The sequence below is a fragment of the Lasioglossum baleicum genome, unplaced genomic scaffold, assembly GCF_051020765.1.
Source record: "Lasioglossum baleicum unplaced genomic scaffold, iyLasBale1 scaffold0021, whole genome shotgun sequence".
NCBI classification, from domain to species: Eukaryota; Metazoa; Arthropoda; class Insecta; order Hymenoptera; family Halictidae; genus Lasioglossum; species Lasioglossum baleicum.
Window position 1 is genome coordinate 1345910 of NW_027469081.1, and position 20923 is coordinate 1366832.

Genomic DNA, 20923 nt, shown 5'->3' on the forward strand with positions numbered 1-20923 from the left:
AATACGACATAAAGTCACCGTGTAGTAAAATGCGAATGCAATGCACAAAACAAAATTGATTACAGATGATTGAAAATGCCAATAACGCATTCTGTCCTATGTATCTAATATAGGACAGAAATGTTAATATCTACTTCGTTGTAGAATAAAGTGCAACTGGAGCGCTCGAAAGCGAGAATTTTTAGAAACTCCCGAACGGTAAAATGCCGCGGCTTAATCAAGAGAGCCATATGAAACATCAACTCAAAGGGAATCGTATACACACGGCAAAGTTCCATCAAAGTCTACGATTAAATCTCTCAGTGACCGATGCACTTTTGTCGAATCGACTGTACACGTTAGTGAATATCGCAGAATATTACTCGAAAAACATTCCCACGAACACGCGTATTTCGCGTAAATTTAAATAAACGAATTCCTCTGCTTTCGGAATTTGGAATTTTGGTATAAACTATACTTGACGTATCACGGAAGTGCTAATCGTTATTTCATTCCAATTCAAAATACTATACATAAACTATTATCTGAGAAGTTAAAAGAATTTTTGAAAATTGTCACGTAACTGAATTAGATGTAGAAATGCATATAGTCAGTCAGAAAATTCTCAATTACTACAAATAATTAAAATGATGTTATAATTTTAGAACTTGTCCAAATACCAACTGAGATTTTTCAGACTTAGAATTATTAGTTTACTGAATGATATTTAAACAAACTTGTAAGAAAATTGTATTTGACAGAAATTGCAACAAGATTTGTTATGTTAGTTGCATATATGCTGAAAATTTCCAAATGTTTTTTCTAATTATTATTTTTACTTTGATTTTTATTACTATTTTCTTCCAGATTCCTCTCAATTACAATTTTCATAAAAATTTTGTACACATCATTTAATAAATTAATTCTTCTAAGTTCGATAGAGAAGCTCAAGCCATTTGATCCATTTTTAAGAAAGATATCTCATTATAACGGGCGTACGAAGACTTTTATGACTTGTTCGATGATTTGTTTAGTTTGTCAGTTTCGTTTATGATTATTTAAAGTTCTATCCTCTTTCACAATCTTTAAAGCTAACAAATAGTCGGTGAAATTGCATTTTTGCTGTAGTCAAACGAAAAGAACTGTTACAACGAAAACAAGATTATTCCTTGTTAAACTTATTAAAGAAAGAATGAAATGTGTATCTGGCTTTATCTGGAACATTTTCATTCTGTACACAAATCCGCAGTGTAGTCATCAATTAAATAATGCTAAAAAACATCTTGTATTCGTTAAAAATTAATGTAAAGCTATCATTTTGTGTATTATACTTTATTTTCAGTCGGATCTCGTGATGAAGATTTGAACAAAGTTTAGCAAATATGAACGTTACGCATTTCTTTTTAGATGAAATAAAATTAGATTCGCTTGTAATTAATAGTTGAGCAGAAAAATAAATGTAGCCATATAAAAAGTATAAATTTTGTTTCCTTCTACGACATTTTTGAGGACAAAGACGTTTGATGTAAGGACAAACACATTGATATAATTATTAATCACAGTATATATCACCGATTAGTTTTCTTAGCAATTGTGCGATTAGAGCAGCCCGTATCTTCATAAGCATCGATTGATGCTTTTTCTTCACTTGTTAGTACTTTTCCTCTCGGCATTCTTATACACGTGAATGAAATTATAACAAACAGAATTTCTGTGAGTTCTAAAACTACATACTTTTAGAATATTCGCAGTTTTCCGTAGTTCTCTGCTCAGAATACAGAGAAACACTAAGTGACTTTATAGAAACTTCGCACTTGTGTTCTGCACCACACAGAAAAAAAAATATAAAAAAAACGCAAATAGTAAACATACCGGTCTAGAGTACGCGCAGTCCCTCTATCCGAGTGTCTACAAGGCACCAGACCAGATACGATAAATCAACAAAAAATCAATTGCAAAATTTGCCACCGAACAAACAGACAAACAGACAAACAAACAAGAAAGCGAGCTAATAAAAACGTGGTAAAATGGTGATATTTTTAAAATATCTATGAAAAAGAAGATGACTTTACAGAAATTTCGACCACTGTAGTGTCAAATTCCGGTTTTTAAGTTATAGACCCAATAAATGTTGTAAGGCGAAGGGGTTCGACAAACAAGCGGATAAATGGATAAGCGTCGGTTTCTGACAGCAGTGTTCTTTGATTTGCAGATATTCCAAAAGCGTCGGAGGACATTTCAGAGAAGGTAGAGTGGCAGGAGTCGAAACAGGAGAAATCAGAGGAAAAGAAGGAGTCCGAATCGAAGGAGCAGGAGTCGAACGGGTCGCAGGAAGAAGCGGAGAACGAAGACGAGGCCGGGGGTAAAGAGAGAGAAGAGGCCGCTACGAGGATACAAGCGGCATTCCGTGGTCATCACGCAAGAAAGAGTATGAAAGAGACTGAATCTTCTGCGAAGCAGACGGGGACCAAATCCAACTCGGAGCCGACCAAAGAACAACTTCAGGCGGAGTTCCGCGCTGACGACAAGGGTAAGTGTCACGTACGAACCCTCGAAATCGTCCCGGAGAGACGCCTCTAATTTTAGAATTCCCTTTCACCCTTCGATTCCTTCGACGTCACTTCGAAAAATGCTTTCGTTTCACGTAAGACGAAGAAATTGCTCAAGTTCACGAGTAAACGATGTCTGAAACGAATCGTGGCCTGTTTCCTTAATTTTCCTCCGGCCTCCGAGTACGTACGAATCTATGTAGATCGGAACTTGATTTAACCCTTCCAAAGTGGTCGTAAAAACATCCACACTAATGCCGTTCGAGTCATATAGACCCGGCTGAAAAAATACGTGCATAATTTCTGGTCTCTTTAATAACGATCTCTAAAACTTTAATTCTGCGAATAAATGTTTAGTTTCTTGTGTATTTTCATGCCAATTATTATCTCCTTTCATATGATAAGGTTAAAATTATGGTGCAGAGATTTTTTATTATAGAGATCAGACATTTTTAGAGATTATGTATAATCAGACTCCGGATGTTTATGCAAAATGAAAAGTTTGTCCATCAATTGCAAGACGCAGGAGCTGAATAGAAATTTATATTCTTCGTTAATAATTTAAATGTGGGTTAGTGCTTAAAGTCTTTTAATATTTTCACTGTTTGAAATTGCACTTGCTCAGTTTTTTTGTAAATGCACAACATCCGGAGTCTATTAATAGCTATCTAGATTTCATTCAAACTGAAGGCCATTCATTCGAACTGAAGAGAACTGACACAATTATTACGATACTGTACACATTATTGAGGGCAGACAAGTTGATAATCTTTTTTTCACAAATGTGTCCATGGAATATAATTTACAAGAAGAATTAAGAGAAACGATGAGTTTAAAGTAAAATGGGTCATGGTCAGTTAATAAAACCGGAACGATTGGTACACGAGAGCGGAACAGACGGATCGAATTTTTGCTTCGTTAATATTCAAAATCTCTCGAAAATAAATTGCAAATAACATTTTTTTCGTTAGAGACTCGAAAAAGTTTCTGGTGCGGGGTAAAAACAGTGCAAAGGAAATTACGAAATCCGCTAGAACGAGGCAGAGGTCTTCAACGTGAAAAAAATGGGTCAAAGAGTATTTATGCACATGTATTATGTATATCTGTGTCAGAATACCATAATACACGCAGTCCCACCCCCCCCCCCCCGAGCAAAATTTGTACTATGTTGTCGCTATAACACCGGAAAAGAGAAATTAAAGAAACATCAGCGTAGAATTATGATGATTAAAGTTTCCGAGGAACAACTAAAAAGTGATAAGAACTTTGAGCTTCTTCAACTGTCCTCGTTAGGAAATGAAAACGTACAGAAGCTGTACCTACAATTTTCTAGATTAGTATTTTTCATTTACACGATAAGGGACGCGTGAATATCGTTGTCAGAAAATTAGGGTGGACTGCAGATCCCTTAAAAGATTTACGACCTGATTGTTAGCCCTGTTGACCTCGACCTTGACTACTATATTCTACGGAGATCAACATTTATTGATGAAATGTTTAATTTCGGGACGGACGCAATAAACTGAAACTGGAGATTATATTAATTCGCACAAGTTCTCTCTTTATAAAGTTCCACGATGAATCGCTGCTTCATGTGTCAATTGTTTAATTGTCACATTTCTTAACAAATCACTCCACTCTCTTCTACCATTATTTCATTCTGATCACAATTCCTTATTTTTCCAGTTTGATCTTTTCTTAGTGCTGAGTGATTATCCATTTGTGCTCCTTCTTTATAGTTCCACGATGATGAATCTGGCCAAGAAAATATGACCGCTCACACACAATTTTCAACGTGTTTTGTGTGTGTTTTTAGTACAGTAAAATCTTTAGGCTTGAACGGAATTTACGTAGTTGTTAACTGTTCATGTATTCCACACACACACACACGCATGTTTACACGATGATGTTAAGACTATTAATTCTAAGATACAAGAGCTACAGTTTCTAAATTCTTTAAATGTGTTTATTATTTCACATTCTATAATAGATTTATACGTTTTACATTTTTGTCACGGATGTCTCAAATTCGCTGTTTAATTATGATACTTTTGCACAACGGAGAAAACAGTGATCGGAGCAGAAAACAATTGTTGAAAATAATACATTGTTACGTTACATTTCCATGTTTATGATCCACGGAGTAAATATCATTCGGATCTTCAAATTTTACGAAAATCACGGAGAATAATAAAACTCGTGAGTGGTCATAACCTTCTGATCGAGGACTGTGAGTCAAATTAACAGAAATGAATAGACATTTCACTCGAATTTAAATGAATTCTGTTCATGTTTTGCACAGAATTCAGCTGCCCAGTTTTTGTGCCAGCCTGTGTGTCTGAGAAAAATTCGTCAAATTAACCGAAATGAATAGAAATGCATTGTAATTTAAATGAATTCCATTCGTGTTTTGCACAGAATTCAGCTGCCCAGTTTTTGTGCCAGCCTGTGTGTCTGAGAAAAATTCGTCAAATTAACCGAAATGAATAGAAATGCATTGTAATTTAAATGAATTCCATTCGTGTTTTGCACAGAATTCAGCTGCCCAGTTTTTGTGCCAGCCTGTGTGTCTGAGAAAAATTTGTCAAATTAACCGAAATTAATAGAAATGCATTGTAATTTAAATGAATTCTGTTCGTGTTTTGCACAGAATTCAACTGCCTAGTTTTTTGTACCAGCCTGTAGGTTCGGTTTACAGCGACGTTTCATATTCATTAATCAGAGCTTCGAATTGAACACTTCCGACTAGCAGCAGTTTTCAATAATAAATGTCACGTCGATGACATGGAGGAAATAGTGTTAGGTGTATGTCATTCCGTGCAGGACAAGAACGAACGTACATATTCGAATCTGGTCGCAATTCGCCTGATAAGTGGCACACGGAATTGCGAAGTCGTGGCTTGCATGGCTAATAAAAATGTTAGCTGACGAGCTTATTGCATGCGACGAGAACCTTTATGTGTTTATGTTAGAGACCGCATATAGTAACGAACATTGCGCGCGACGTTTTCGATCGAAGCTCTAATCCGACCATAAGAACGAATTATTCGATAATTAAGTGCAGCATTGTCTGACACGTTGTCTCTGTAATTTCAATGTTCGTGGAACGTTTCTCCTACCTATTTGCCTCGGCATGATTGCCTGGTAAATTGCTTATCGCCAGATCGCGGATTTTTATGCATTTATGGAGAAATTATTGGGTTGGCAAGAAAGTAATTTCAGTGTTTTAAGGTGAAATAGAGCCCGATTTTTTTATGGATGATCGTTTGCCAAAAAGAATAAATAAGAAAATATTTTATTGATTAAAATTCATCGCTTGAATAAAGAAATTCGGTTTTATTTCACCTTAAAATACCGAAATCTTGCCAACCCAATAGCTGGAGGAAATATAAAACAATAAAGTACTCTAGAAAAATCTAACGATGGTGTTACGTTGTTTTCAATGCAAAGATGCCATTATAAGGGATGAAATGAATTTTTATTTAACTCTTGCTTCCCAAAAATGATACAGGACGGTTTTGGTTTTGCATAAAGATCCCATTTTTATGCATTTGTGAAGAGATTAGCTGGGTGAAATATAAAACGATAAAATGCTCTAGAAAAATCTAACGATGGTCTTACGTTGTTTTCAATGTACAGACGCCATTATAAGGGATGAAATGAATTTTTATTTAACTTCTGCTTCCCACAAATGATACAGAACGTTTTCATTTTGCATAAGGATCCCATTTTTATGCATTTGTGAAGAAATTAGCTGGGTGAAATATAAAACGATAAAATACTAGAAAAATGTAGCAGTGGTGCTACGTTGCTTTCAATGTGAAGACGCCATTAAGGGATGAAATGAATTTTTATTGAACTCCTGCTTCCTACAAATGATACAGAACGTTTTTATTTTGCATAAAGATCCTATTTTTATACTTTTCGAGAATGTTTTCAAATGAACCCCCTGTATATATCCTTTCATACAATAAGTTTAAAAATTATAGTGAAATATAGTGAAATATAGTGAATATAGTAAATATAGTGAAAATTACATAAAAACAAAATTTTTTTTTGCATCGTGTCAGCCCCATTGTACCATTCAACTTTGTCCTTAACATATTTTACGTATCTTTAGAAACAACAAAGATATTTGAGGTACAAACGTTTGGTGACTCACCCTATATATTTTTGTTTAGATGCAAATTTGATAAAGGTTCAAAACGGAACCGAAACGTCAGGGAAGAAGTAAATTTTTTGCAAAATTGCTGTATTAGTAATTGATCGAAACGGTAGCGCCAAAAGCATTGTATAAAGATACTTATAGAGAGTTCGAATTCAATCAATCAAAGTTCGAACCTGTTTGCGAGGTACTTGATCCCATCCCTAGTCATTACTCATTAGTCACACTCAAGTATTTACTTGATCATTGATTATTCGTCACTTTTGTAGAGCTTATGAAGTTATTAATCAATAATCATAATTATAACTAGAGTTTGCGCAACTCTGGTAGGTAGTAACACTGGGAGCATATGAATGGGAGTCACTGTGGTGGAAAACTTGGCTAAATCGTCCTATTGTATAGCAGGAGTACGTGATATTTTTCTCACGAAGAAGTCGTACATTATCAGAAGCCGATCTCGTACCATTCAACATTTCCCTCCTAGAGAATTTTAATAGAAATTTGCAGCAGCACACGCATCCGCACCCGGTTCCCCGTTTCAGTTGGATCGAGAGCTCCGTCGCGATGAGATCGTGGGTCTATGCAGAACGAAAACGAATATCGTATCGTGTTCCATAGTTCGTAAAGTGGATGGAAAAGACGGCGTTCTCGCGTAGCCCACAAACGAGACGCGCGTCATAAACTCGCCCCGGTATTCTCATCTCGTGCGCCAGTTTTCTCGCGAGTAGTTTTCCCCGTGGGCTATGAAAATCCCCCTCGTAGATTGTTACCTTCTCTGAATTTTGACTCGAACTCTTGGAATTTCCGTGGAAATTGCTTACGATTTTCTCAACGATTCCGACTGACTCCGTGACCCGGATTTTCAACCGTGGCTTGCATTCGCGATGCTCCCTCACTGTTCTGATCAGTGTGGCCAGATTGATGTTGAAACCAACATCTTTTCCCCCTCCAGGCTCTCTCCACCTTATCCCCTTCCACTATCCTATTCCACCGTTCAGTCTCTACCGCGCACGCGCAACGTGTCTTCAGTGTCGCCAGATGAGGGGAGTCACGGTGAAATAATGTACCCCCTCTCTGATGACCAGAGTAATATGTGACACGTTGCGCGTGCGCGACGGGGATTTAGTGGGACGAATGGAACAATGACATGACATTTCGCAGGTTTTAGGTTATTGCCGCGTAAAATTCACCCATTTACTTATTTCACATACTACGTAATTATTGATCCCTTTATGTCTATGTTGTGAGTTGTATTTCTTTAAAATATAACGTTACAAATAAACCATAATTTGTCAATTTATCGTGTAGAAGAAAAATGAGTGAATTTATTATCCCAGTCTCTTTTATGCAACTATTTTTGAGGAGCGTGTGAGGGTTAACAGTGTTAAAATATATTATGATTTATTGATTTCACTGGAATGTAACTCAGTACTACATACATACAGATTTCAAGATTTTTTCAATTGTACATATAAATAGTAAGCATTCATACTTCGCTTCACGACTGAAACTCCCACATGTTACAATTAATTTTATTTATAATAAAGAATGTTTGCAGTCTCTATTTAGAACGACCCACATGATTTATTTCATTAAGTAGGTACATGTACATAATAGGTACGATACGATACACGGCAATAACCTAAAACCTGCGAAATGTCAGTCGTTGTTGCGTCTCCATTATGGTCTCCATCGCGCACGCGCAACGTGTCACACATTACTCTGGTCATCAGAGAGGGGGTACCTGTATTCCCCCCCGATTCCTTTTCGATTACCCCTGTCTGGACACACTGGTTCTGATATCCGACCCGTGTAATCAAATTAAACATTGTTACCAATAAATACTGAACACTTCTATTTGTAAGCTGACGATTTGAAACATCAACGATTCTTATGAAATAAATTGTGATTGAAAAAGTAGATGAGAGAGAACATTTATTGATGAAATTTGTTGAACCCATCCTTATTATTTATGTCGTTTAGACGTCCTCTTAAAAGCTTACAATCTGATATTATCACATTGTTTAACCGACCTACAAAAACTATTTTCATTTTGATCTATACCATTTTGAATCGTTTTATTGGTTCAAAAAATTGATGTTATACAGGGTCATCCGTTTTTAGACGGCCAAACGTTAACCAACTGTAGAGGACCCCAAATGGAACAACTTTTACCCCTATCACTTTTTTTGTTTCGGCCTTGATTTGGCCGTTTAAAACCGGATGACCCTGTATAAAAAGTCTTCCCCTTGAAGATATAAAAGAAGATTAGAGTTGTTACTCTCCGACGTTGTTATGACTAGTAGACTGCGGAAGTTTATGCAATTTGCATAATCTTTCGAGACTATTTTTAAGAAGGGGCAACTAAATGAAATATTACTGGAAAGTGGTAGTAGCCTTTGTAGATCTGAAATATATCAAAATTTGACTAAATTCTGTTAACGGATATATTCTGGCATTTTTTTTGAAAATTTTCAGAAGCCATGAACGCATAAAGATTCGCAGTCTATTCATGACATTTACATTGATATTGCTCATTTATTTTTTGACGTGAAGATAGATTTGTCTGTACACGTTTGCAGTTATGTATGCAATTAACACCACTACGTAAATTAATTACGAATTGCGGAGGTGTTGAATTTTCATTTTATCCGTATGACAGCTCGAAGCTCGATTGGTTATGTAAATACAGACCAGCTGAGTTTCACTAACAGATCAGCCACAAGTCAGGCGAATTTCCACCATTCTGAATTCCGAACTCATTCCCAATTCAGAACTGGGTCAGCCACCGATTTTTTAAAGTGGTTGATACTGTTCTGGGAAATCAAGCGAATAGATTGCTTGACTCTGACAGAAACGTTAAAATCGTTGACTTATGTATGGCGTGAATGTTACATATTTGGTCTGACCCTCTGGTCGTTTGCAATAACCTATTCATGTGTACATAACAAAATCGAGGTATAACATGCTGACATTTCATTCCATTTCTATACTGTTTACTTTATGTATCAACAAAATAGAAGTTAGCTAGAATGTCGATATGAACGATCTAGGACAAAATATAACATGGGCATAATTCCAATTATTGATCGTAAATGTTGACTATCAAATTTATAGATGCTTTCGGCGCTACCGTTTCGATCAATTACTAATATAGCAATCGTTACTAATATAGCAATCGAACCGAAACGTCAGGAAAGAATTAAATTTTTTGCAAAATTGCTACAGTGACTCCGACTAATATTCGGACACTCTTAAAAACACCGTAACTTTTCAAATATTGGATTATGCGATTTGAACTTTTTTGGAAAGCTAGAGCAATTAGTTTACTACAGGATGTGAAAAGAAATTTTTTCAAAAATTGCATTTGACCGGAATTGTAGAGGAAATACTAAATGTTGCATTTGACAACTTTTTTATGCGGGCCTATATTGATATTTTGAAAAATATGTTTTGTAGATCTGTGTGGGTTATACGCATTGTGAAAGTTTCATCGAAATCGGTTGATGCGGGGAAAAATGACAGTCATTGAAAGATGTAATAATTCTTAGATTTACTGCTGTTATAGGTTGAAAATCGTGAAAAACTGCAATTTTTACCATCTTTAAATGCTTGTAGCTCATTGCAACGTCGACCAATTTTGACGAAATTTTCAGGATATCTTTCATTGAAACAGATCTACAAAACGTATTTTTTAAATTTTCAATATAGGCCCACATAAAAAAGTTGTAAAATGGATCTTTCAGTATTTTCTTTACAATTCCGACCAATTGCAATTTTCGAAAAAATTTCTTTTCACATCCTGTAGTGAACTAAGTGCTCTAGCTTCCGAAAAAAGTTTGAATCGTATAGTGCAATATTAAAAAGATTATCGCGTTTTTTAGAGGGTCCGAATATTAATGGGGGTCACTGTACATTTGATCGAAACGGTAGCGCCGAAAGCATCTATAAATTTGATAGATAACATGGGCATGTTTGCTTTTATAGATTTGTTTGCATAAAAGTACCGTCGAATTTTCATAACAAGTTACACAAGATTTCAATATTCTTCCAACCACTTTGTTAATCTATTTTAATGAACGGCTCAAATATTGATTCACCCCTTGTGCTGTAACGTACTGACCTCAATTAAAGATTTCACAAAAAAGTTAGCTTACAATTTTACATAGTTATACAAACATGAAACTTTGCAGCAGAGGGTTGCGCCATTAGCCGAGCACTGGATATTACCAATTTATGTAATGCTACGTATTCCTTCGTCTTCATCCACTCTCAAAGTGCGATCAAATCCTTACAGAAACCGTCTGTTAGCTATGGCATTAATAGCCAAAATTATTGGAATTAAATGGTATACCGAGCTTGGACTTTTCAGAGATTTTTTTAGTTTCTGTTAACACTACAACTACCGAGAACATATTTATAATTTTAATATTTCTGAAAGAACAAGGGCAAGTCATTTTGCCCCATCCGGTAGTTCTAGTGTTAACAGATGTCGTTCCAATTATTATAATATAAATGCTTCGTTATAAAGAGGACTATCAAGGGATTTAATTGTAAGAGTTTATATATATACAGAATAAAGTTAAATCATTATAAAACTAAAGAGTTATTAGTTAGAAAAGGTATAATAGAAAGCTCGTAACGTGATTGTGGATCTCTTGTACAAAGTGTGCATCTCTCGAAACCATTCAACCTTACATAAACATTCTTCGCTGCGAATAATAATAATTACGAAAATCGAGATGGTAATATCTGGTGAACCAGGCTGTATGTAATCCTGATATTGCGGAAGGCCTGAGAATAATGTAGGGTAACTGCACCAGTGAATGAACATTTAAAAAATTGTTCAGGAAGATGTTTTATTTCTAAAAAAATATGTGAATTAAAGGAATCTCATATATGCCAAATAGCTGCCTACACTTCATTTGTCAAAAATAAATCAACACAAATAAAATGGAATTATTATTATTTTTCTTTGTTAAACGTTCAATAAAAAATATAAAAAATACCAGTCAATGAACAGAAAATATTCTAGTACCAATATATTCTTACTGTATTCTTTCTATTGTACCAATAGGAATACAGCTACGAAAAAGAGTCATTATCGCTGGTATGCCGTGCGGCTTAAAATTTGTTGAAATATACAAAAGCGTTAATTTACTGGTGCCCGTTTATTCACTGGTGCAGTTATGCTATAATTTTCTTAAATAATTTCCTTATGGATTTAGTGTTGTATTCCGGATACTCAATAGAAGTATATTTATTAAGTACAATTTCTAAACGAAATACAAACTACGGACGTAATACAAAAGATCTTAGTAGTCTAGACAAGACTCGGTAAGAGACTGATCGGAAGCGAATGAAGACTGAGAAAAGAATGCTCGCGAGAGGAAGAAATCAGCAGGAGACATAGGTTTTGGGTTCTGTAAAGTGGGGGTTGTTTTAGGTCTAATGGTCAGTAAGGGATGAATCATGGGGATGAGGTTCAAAGATGAGTAATGGTAGATGGAATGTCGAACTGAAGATAGAGAGACGAACTGAAACGTTTAGATTACATGAGTGATTACTAATGCTAGAGAGAATCTTATCGTTGGTATACAACTGTTGAAAATACGATAGTGATTTTAAATGTGGCGGGTCTGTTTCTGGTGAGTCGGAAAGGTGGCCAATCGGAGTTCGCGCAAAAACCGTTGCAAATCGTCGGCCGTTCGAAAATACTCACTCACGTAAAAACGCTCCATATGAAAAGCCGCAACCGCGACCACGTTTACAAAGGTTTAAAGGTTAATGTAATAAGAAACATTATTATATAAAAGAATATCTTTAAGTTAAAAGTGTTTTGATTAAAAGTACTGTAATGATACAGTTGTTTAATTTATCAATGTATATCAACGAAAATAAAAAGCAGTGAAGTTAAGCACGTGGCGTCTACCTCTCACCTCCACGCAAAAAGAATAATTTAACAACAACATTAGAAACTACGAAATAAATGGTTCAAAGCATCGATAAATAAAAGTAAATATTGCTTTACACCACGTTTGCATTAAACCGCTGAGATGTCGGAAATTCGTAAGACCTAGAGCGGTATCATATCCGAAAATTAGGTCCCTCGGTCGCGAGTGCCATCTCAAATCCGTGTCAGTTCTACGAGAAATTCCATTCCGAAGCCGTCACTCCTGAAAGCCTCGAATTCCCAATCCTGTTTCGCTGGCTTGACAGGGAGACAAAGTATCGATTCCGGCCTCGTCTATCAGCATTAACTTAAGAGCACTTTCTTCTTTGCCTGTTGACAGAGCTGTGTAAAGCGGCGTCGAAAATCCAGGCATCCTTCCGCAGCCACATGTCGGCTAAGGAGCAAGCTGCATCCCTCATGAAATCGGCGGAGAATGTTGTCTCCGAACTGGAGGACAAGGTAAGTTTTTCAATTTTCCTTACTCTTCTTGAAAACACTGATCGGACGACACGTTGCCGGACACGTTGTTCGACGGGTAACTTAATACCACTAGTCACCAGAAAAGTTGAACGAGTCTTCAAATTACTATACAGTTGTAGTTCAAGTCGCGACAAGACTGCGGATTTTTATGGAAAATAAATATTGTCTGCTCCTTAACTTCCAGGCACAGAATCCTACATAGACTTTAATATTTTTATTCTGAATAATTTTGATATGCAAAGAAGATTTTCCAAAAATCATAGTTTACAAGGTTACATGCCAAAGTAAAAAAACACATTTGTTTAACTTCTTCATTTGGGCCGTTGAAGGAAATTTAAAATATATGTTTTGTTGATTTGTAGTAGTTGCACACGTGCTGAAAAGTTCATCGAAATCGATTGACATACACACGAGCTACAAGCGGTTAAAATTGTGAAAATCGTAGTTTTACACGACTTTTGATCAGTTTTTTCCTGCGTCAACCGATTCCGATGAAATTCTCAGCATGCGTGTAACTATATAACATAAATCTACGAAACATATATATTTCCAATTTTCATTGAGGGCCCAGATAAAAAAGTTCTAAAAGATCCCATCTTTATTTTCGCATGTAACCTTGTAAATTAGAATGTTTGGAAAATCTTTCATGCATATCATTTCGTGAAACCAATGCTTCTAATTGATTATAAAAAATCAGGTCGTTCGGTACGATTATAAAACAGTTATCAGTTTTTGAAAGGTGTACGAACACTTTGTACACCCACTGCATGTATACTGTACACATATGCACAAGTTGCAACCTAGTTAGGAGAGCAGACAGTCCCCTAAGATCAAGATTTAAATAAGACAATTGGAAAATTCAACATTAATTTTCCTAGTGCTTCTCGTTTTTCAGAAGAGCAATATATCAACAGTTATCCGATAGCATTTCACCATTGTCTCGACAATCGTATTAGCAGTGAATTAGCATAAGCGGAGATTTTTGTACATCACCTTATGGAAGCTAGACTAGAACCTATATACTCTGTTTAATAATGGATGCGCGAATAGTAGCCGACATAAACTGTACATTCATCTTGCCGTGAGTTATGATATGGAATAATAGAGACCGTCTCGTAATCCACAGCTCAAGCAAGGTGAAAACGATTCCACGTGCAAAGAGAAGTTGAAGAAGTACCGTGATTTATTCCCTGTACGGAGCCTAGTTTTCAAGAAAATCAATTTTCAACATTCATGGAACACGCGTGCTTTTCGGTATACGGTATCAGAAAGATTTATGGCGTTGTTCTCAAGTTCTGTGTAGTATATCACGTAGAATCATAATAACTAGATCGCGGATTTTATGGATTTATGAAAAAAATTAGTAGATCGAATCGGCAAACCAGTAAAAACGTCTAATACGATTGAAAACACTGTGGTATTATTTCTAACCTATCAATATCATTTCGTAAACCAATGCTTCTGATTGATTACAAAAAAATTAGGTCGTTTGGTACAATTATAAAAAAGTTATTAGTTTTTAAATGTGTACGAATACTTTGTACAACCACTGTACATAACTACATATGTATATTGTACATATATTTATATGGCGCATGTATTATAATCGATGTCGAAGAGGACCCGGTTTAAAATTCAATGGCTCCTCCTCTTGAGATTAATTGGAAATCAATATTCTATTATCGAAAGTCGTCTTGCACCCCAACCAGATTCTTAAGACTTGTCCAGACGAACTAAACGTCGTGAACGCCATTTTGTGGAACGAGCGCATCAGCTTGGACGGCGCCATTCGTTCTGCAACGTTGCGAACATTGATGCGTGCTACAGCTGTCGGGTTTTCGTCGTGACACCACAGAGATGTCGTATGACAACTTTATTATTATTATACACTGCGGATGTTCATGTATTTTCCAATTTTTCTAGACAAATTTTCACGAAGTGGAATGAAATGAAATCCTATTTCTCATGGGAACAGATATGGAAGTTTAGACGTTCTTTTTTAAAGGTGTTTTAGTGTTTAGCGTTTCTAATGTGTAATTAGTTACACCTTCGACAAGCATCGTCTTTATTGATGGTCGTAAAGAGGTAGGCAAACCGCGTACAAGGAACAGCGGCAGAGGGGACGACGTTTCTGTCGTACAGAGTGTAACAAAATTTAGTGTAATGGTTTTGGCAGATGGTTGTACACCTTCGGATCGGTGGAGATTCGTTAAAAGAAATTTACTCATCATGGGGGCCAAACTTGTCAAAGGAACCATAGGTCACAACTCGACCGTTCTCTTATAAAATAATGTTAAATGTTTTAACGTCGTCTTTCGTTCCTCGAGTTGAGAACCATCGTGGTTTATGGCTTACGGCTATTAGTAGTGTGTTCTCATATATAAAACACATTAAAAATAATTATAATGAAGTATTTGCACGTTTATTTACGATCAGCGTGAAAAAATCTACGGGAAATGATGTGTCGCATGTTAGAAACATTTTTATCCGCGCGTGGTATTGGGAAAACCACAATTTTCTTGAAATTGAGCAAGTTTAACAAATTTTCTCAAGGTTAAAAACGTTCGTACCACAATCTTCATAATTATCCCATATTCCGCAAAGTTTCAGCTTTCATTTGAAAAAAATTTCATCGCTCTATCTCATTTCTATCGAGAGTTCTTTGATTTTGACACAGATCTCGTCGGTTTTGCCCACTGTGCGCCGTTGTGTTGTAGCTGTATGAACGCACTTCCACCCGCTTTCCCCGGTTTCATAAAATTATCAGAATCCATCGCGTGCATGCCTATAGTACGCCTCTTTTCACTATACCTGTATCCGGAGTTTCATTAACGATCGATATTCACCACCGAAATCCTCCGCCACGAATCTCGTCCTTCCTCGAACGGAAGACCTGGAATAACCGGGACACGATTTCCGAACATATCTCATGCTTACACATGATTCGATTATGCGAGTCGCGTGCATTCGCGTATAAGTAATTTATTGGAACTCTCGATGTACATATATAAGATCGTCGCATTTTTCGTGGGGAAATATATGTGGTTCACGTAAACCCCATAGAAATTCTTTTCCGTCGGGAGATCGCGACGCGGTGCAGCACGATCGTAAAACCTGATCTACCCTGCACCGCTTTATCATACACCGGTTTTGCTTTTGTCTTCCACCAGCGAATACAGGTTGTCACGATAAGCCCTGAATCTCGTTCAGTGTTCTGTAACGCTATAAATCCCCCTTTGTACGTGGGTGAAAAGTACAAATTATAGACAGGAATTATGACACTCTATTCACCTGGGTCCCGTAATTGTATAGAAGTTTATGGTGAGCACGTAACACGTTTTCGAGAACGTCGTTCGTTGTCCATCGAATGCACACAGCAATGGGATAACAGGCAGAAGAAGATTTTTGTTTTCAAATTAGGGTTGGGCAAAGATTTAGTCAACGATTGACGAATAAATTTCTACTCCAATCGTTAATCGCAATGAACAATTAAACTCCTACTTTAGTCGTTGATTGCGGTTAACGATTACATTCTTTTCAATTGTAATCGTCAATCGGATAAGGCTGCGGATCTTTATGCAAAAGAAAAAGTGTCTACATCAATTGTAAACTACAGGGGCCACCTACGAAATCTTTTCTTCTTCTAATTATCTTATACCGTTGAAGATTAATACACCGATGTCCCCTTCCATCTTTTTAATGTGTTCACTGCAGAGTTGTGCTAATTCAATTACAATGTAATTCAATTACAATGTATTTTATAATTGTACTCCATTGCAATTACGAATTACATTGTAATTTAATTGACTGAAGATCTGAATTATGAATTACAACATAATTGGATTACAATTTAATTCAATTACAACGTATTTTATAATTGTGCTCCATTGCAATTACGAATTACATTGTACTATAATTTAATTGACTGATGATCTGAATTATCAATTACAACATAATTGAATTACAATTTAAATTCAATTACTTTGTAATTATAATTCTGGAGTAATTCAATTGTAATTCTGCACAACTCTGGTTCACCGCTTTAAATTGTACGTTCTTGTTTTTGTCATAAATGCATAAAATCCGCTATCTATTATTTAACGGGACATTTAAAGGAAACTGAATGCATCAAACAGAAATTAGAAGAACATCAAAGATGAATTTCGTTTCATATTATTCGTTCTATCTGTTCATCGTTCTCGTTGCGAAGTTAATTATCCATTTCGAAAGACTGACTGGTTCGGCAATGAGTATGCAGATTAAGCGGAAGAAAAACGTATAATTTCCACGCGAAACAGGAGAAGAATCCGGCGACCTTTTTATAACTGAAATTTCCTATGCATACCGAATGACCCAAAATTTCAATTCCCTTCCTCTTCGACGATAGGACGTGCGTAGCGGGTGATGCGAAGATACATAGACGGTGCTCTGACGTTCAGGCACTGAGGAATTCATGGAATTTCACATGCATACCGCGGCTATTAATTCCAAAGAACAATCACGCATTCCTGTCCACTTTGCACCAACCGGAACAGAAAATGAATACATTATTTGTTTGCCGGTCTCGGAAGAAAGATCAGTTTCGGCTTGCTTGTGGCCGGAGAAAAATGTTCGAGGCGTGTTGCAGCAAACGAACGCCCGGTAATTCGATTTCGACGACAGCTTCAAAGAGGAACTGCCGCGAAAGAGACCGAGAGAGAGAGCAGTAATTCACCACGACCTCGTGCACAGTAATTGCGGTGTACAGGTGTACTTCGTTATCGTCCCGATGCTTACGGAATTCAAACTTTGTCCCGATTCCACTGAACATCGTCGCCGGAACCTGTGACATCGTATTACTGTGGAATAGTTTACTGGAATCGTTATGTTGCTGTCGCTGTCAACCCGCTGAATTAACTCTGGCATGATTGTGGCTGGCTGATCCCTGACTTATAATCTTGGGATTTCGTCGTTCCATGAAGCACAAATGCACGCTTGGTAGTTCGCTCGAGGAATATACCGATGTTTTTGCATTAATCCGCACACATTCCTCGGAAATAGTTAAAATACCCTACAAAATACCCTCCTGTCGTTTCCATCAATTTTTGTTTTACACTTTAATTTGATCAATTTAATTAACCCCTTGCCCTACGATTTAGTTTACGGTTTCACTGATTGGAACTTTTTTTGTAGATCGTAATTTCCTATAACAGGAGAAAATTTTTATGTATTTTATGCCTATATGTTCCTCCAATGGCGGTAGATTAACAAAACCAAAAGGAATATCGGGGGTACGCGGCTTACTTCACCAGCTCATTGCGCGACGCCAATTTTAATGACACCATCTCTTTCAAGGGATCATTTTAAAGGGGAAACTTCAAGGAATATAACCATATTTTTTTTCAAAATTGAAATCACTCCGGCCCCTCGTCGAAGAAAACGTAAAAAAAGAATTTGTTTCCATTTTTCGACATTATAAAGTTGATTTTCGAGGTTGAAAAAATTATTTCGTAATAGCCCGATCCTTTCCGAATAAAACAAAAAAAAATGTAGCTCAATCGGACAAACAGTTCCCGAGATAAAAATTCGTAAGCGAGGCCCGTTTTCGTCGAAATGGGCAAAAATTGGGAACTTTGAAGGCCTGCCATTTCTAAAAAAATGCGAAACCGGCAAAATGATGACTTAAACCTCCCCTAATTTCTCATGGACTACAACGTATTTCATTTAGAACAAAATCGACGATGGTGCCTGCAAAAAGTGATCGATTCGGCATGGAATGACCCGAAATGCATTTTTTCAACATATTTATTAGACGTCTTAGAAGACGTTTGGTCGATTCGTGAAAAAGTTATTCTGATTTAAAGTGTGTGTGTGTGTGATCAGTTATGCTCCTTACTGTACCTACATCAACTCAAGATAAATATCCTATGTTATTATAATAATTGTATAATAATTGTACGTATCCAACATTTCTTGTTTTCAAAAATTAACACGAAAAATGCTAACAGTGGTGATTGAAATATCTATATATTAATCTAAATATCCAATTAATAATTTTGGCAACAATAAACGCAAAAATGTTTAAAGAGGCAGTTTGAAATGTTCTTACAAATTTTTCATGTCCGGAATCATATACACCAATTTCCTATCGAATCATTCATAGGTATTACTGAATTAATACTATGCACATGTGAACTGATCAATGGGGACGATTACCTAACACTCGAATGTACGAGGACGATCGTGAATAGGAACGATTAGGCACTTCATCGGAATTACAGCATGATTATACTATTACATTAGTGCTTTGCCTGTCGGACATGGCTGATCGTCATTACAATAAACGATTATTGGGTACTTGGAACTGGAACTGATCGCGTATGTTAGAGGATTGTTCCGTAGTATGCAGAAAACTACATTGTTCATAAGAAAACCGAGGAGAAGTGAATTTCAGTTGAAAAATTAGTAGGATTGTGTTGAAAGAATCTTTGAAAATGGTTTTCTTAGTTCACTGTTCCAGTCTGCGTTAAACACCATTCAGTGATTATCTATGATGCATCATAAAGCTGGGGAAAATAGTATTTTCAATAGTAAATATAATAAATAATCCTATTTATTTTGAAGTACGTGTACAACTTTGAAAATAAATTTTATTTGACGTAGTAATTTTTGAAAATCAAATAATTTATTCGAGGCGCAGTAATTTTCTAAAATAGAACTTTTTAAAGTTGTATTTTATTTGAAGAATACTCTGTGAAAATAGGTTTGTAGTTTGTCTTTATTGTCAATTTCAATTTTAAATATTATTGCTGAAAATAATGGTTCAAATTCAATACACATTTATGAGTGTAAATTGTTTCTCAACGATAAGATAGACTGTGGTTTCTGAGAGTATTATAACTAGACTACGGATCATTATGCAAAATAAAAAATGTTTGCATTGATTGAAAGACACAGAAGCCAAATGGAAATTCCTTTCTTCTTTTGATTGTCTTATTTAGCTGAAATTAATACACTAATGTCTTTAAACCTTCTTAATTCGTCCACTGCTTTAAATTGTACGTGTCCATCCTCGTCATAAATGCATAAAATCCGCAGTCTAGTTATAACAATGCAAAAAGTAAAATATCTTATTTCGTTTTCAGATTGTTGAAAATGGAAATATTTTATCTCGTGGATCAAATTGTTGAAATAGAAATATTTTATCTTGTGGTTCAGATTGTTAAAATAGAAATATTTGATTCTCGAAATTGTATATCTTATTTAACATACTATTTTCTTCAAGCAAAATAAAATCGAAAATATTAAACAAATAGTATTTCAAATATTTGTTTCTCCAAATAATGCGTACCTCTGAACCATTGACACGATATTCACAACGAAATAGTTCTAATAATTGTGACTACAAAACTTTACGTTTTATTTACACCTTCGCCATTTGCATGTTCCACCGGACTGCTTTTACTTCTTCGGTACAAAACATGTTGCGCGCTACAAACATAAATCAGAGACTTTGAAACGAGCTATAAAGAAGTTTATGGGTTCTGTCGGTATCAAAGTGGTTCCTTTCATTTTTACGCGCGCCATAGAATCGCAATTTACGAGTGGTGCGCGTGGTGTCAAGTGCGTCCCGTTCGCAGTTAAGTCTAATTCGCGAAAATTGGACAGGTGGCAGCAAGTTATTAGAAGGTCTCGGTTATACCGGGAACAAATTGAAACGGGTCTAATTAAAACGTCAAAATTCAAAATACGATTTGCGGGAACGATGGGCCAAAATTGGAAATGTCTGCAAGCGCGACTGACGATGTTAACTGGACG

General features: G+C 36.0%; 1 protein-coding gene across 1 annotated transcript in view; it reads left to right on the plus strand.

The window, feature by feature from the left end:
• Igl (IQ calmodulin-binding domain containing protein igloo) overlaps nt 1–20923 on the plus strand; it is a 138053-nt gene that overhangs the window by 62609 nt on the left and 54521 nt on the right. Inside the window, exons 2-3 of the mRNA XM_076445020.1 lie at nt 2192–2509; nt 12987–13105. Coding sequence (XP_076301135.1) covers nt 2192–2509; nt 12987–13105 — 437 coding nt within the window. The remainder of the gene's footprint in view (nt 1–2191; nt 2510–12986; nt 13106–20923) is intronic.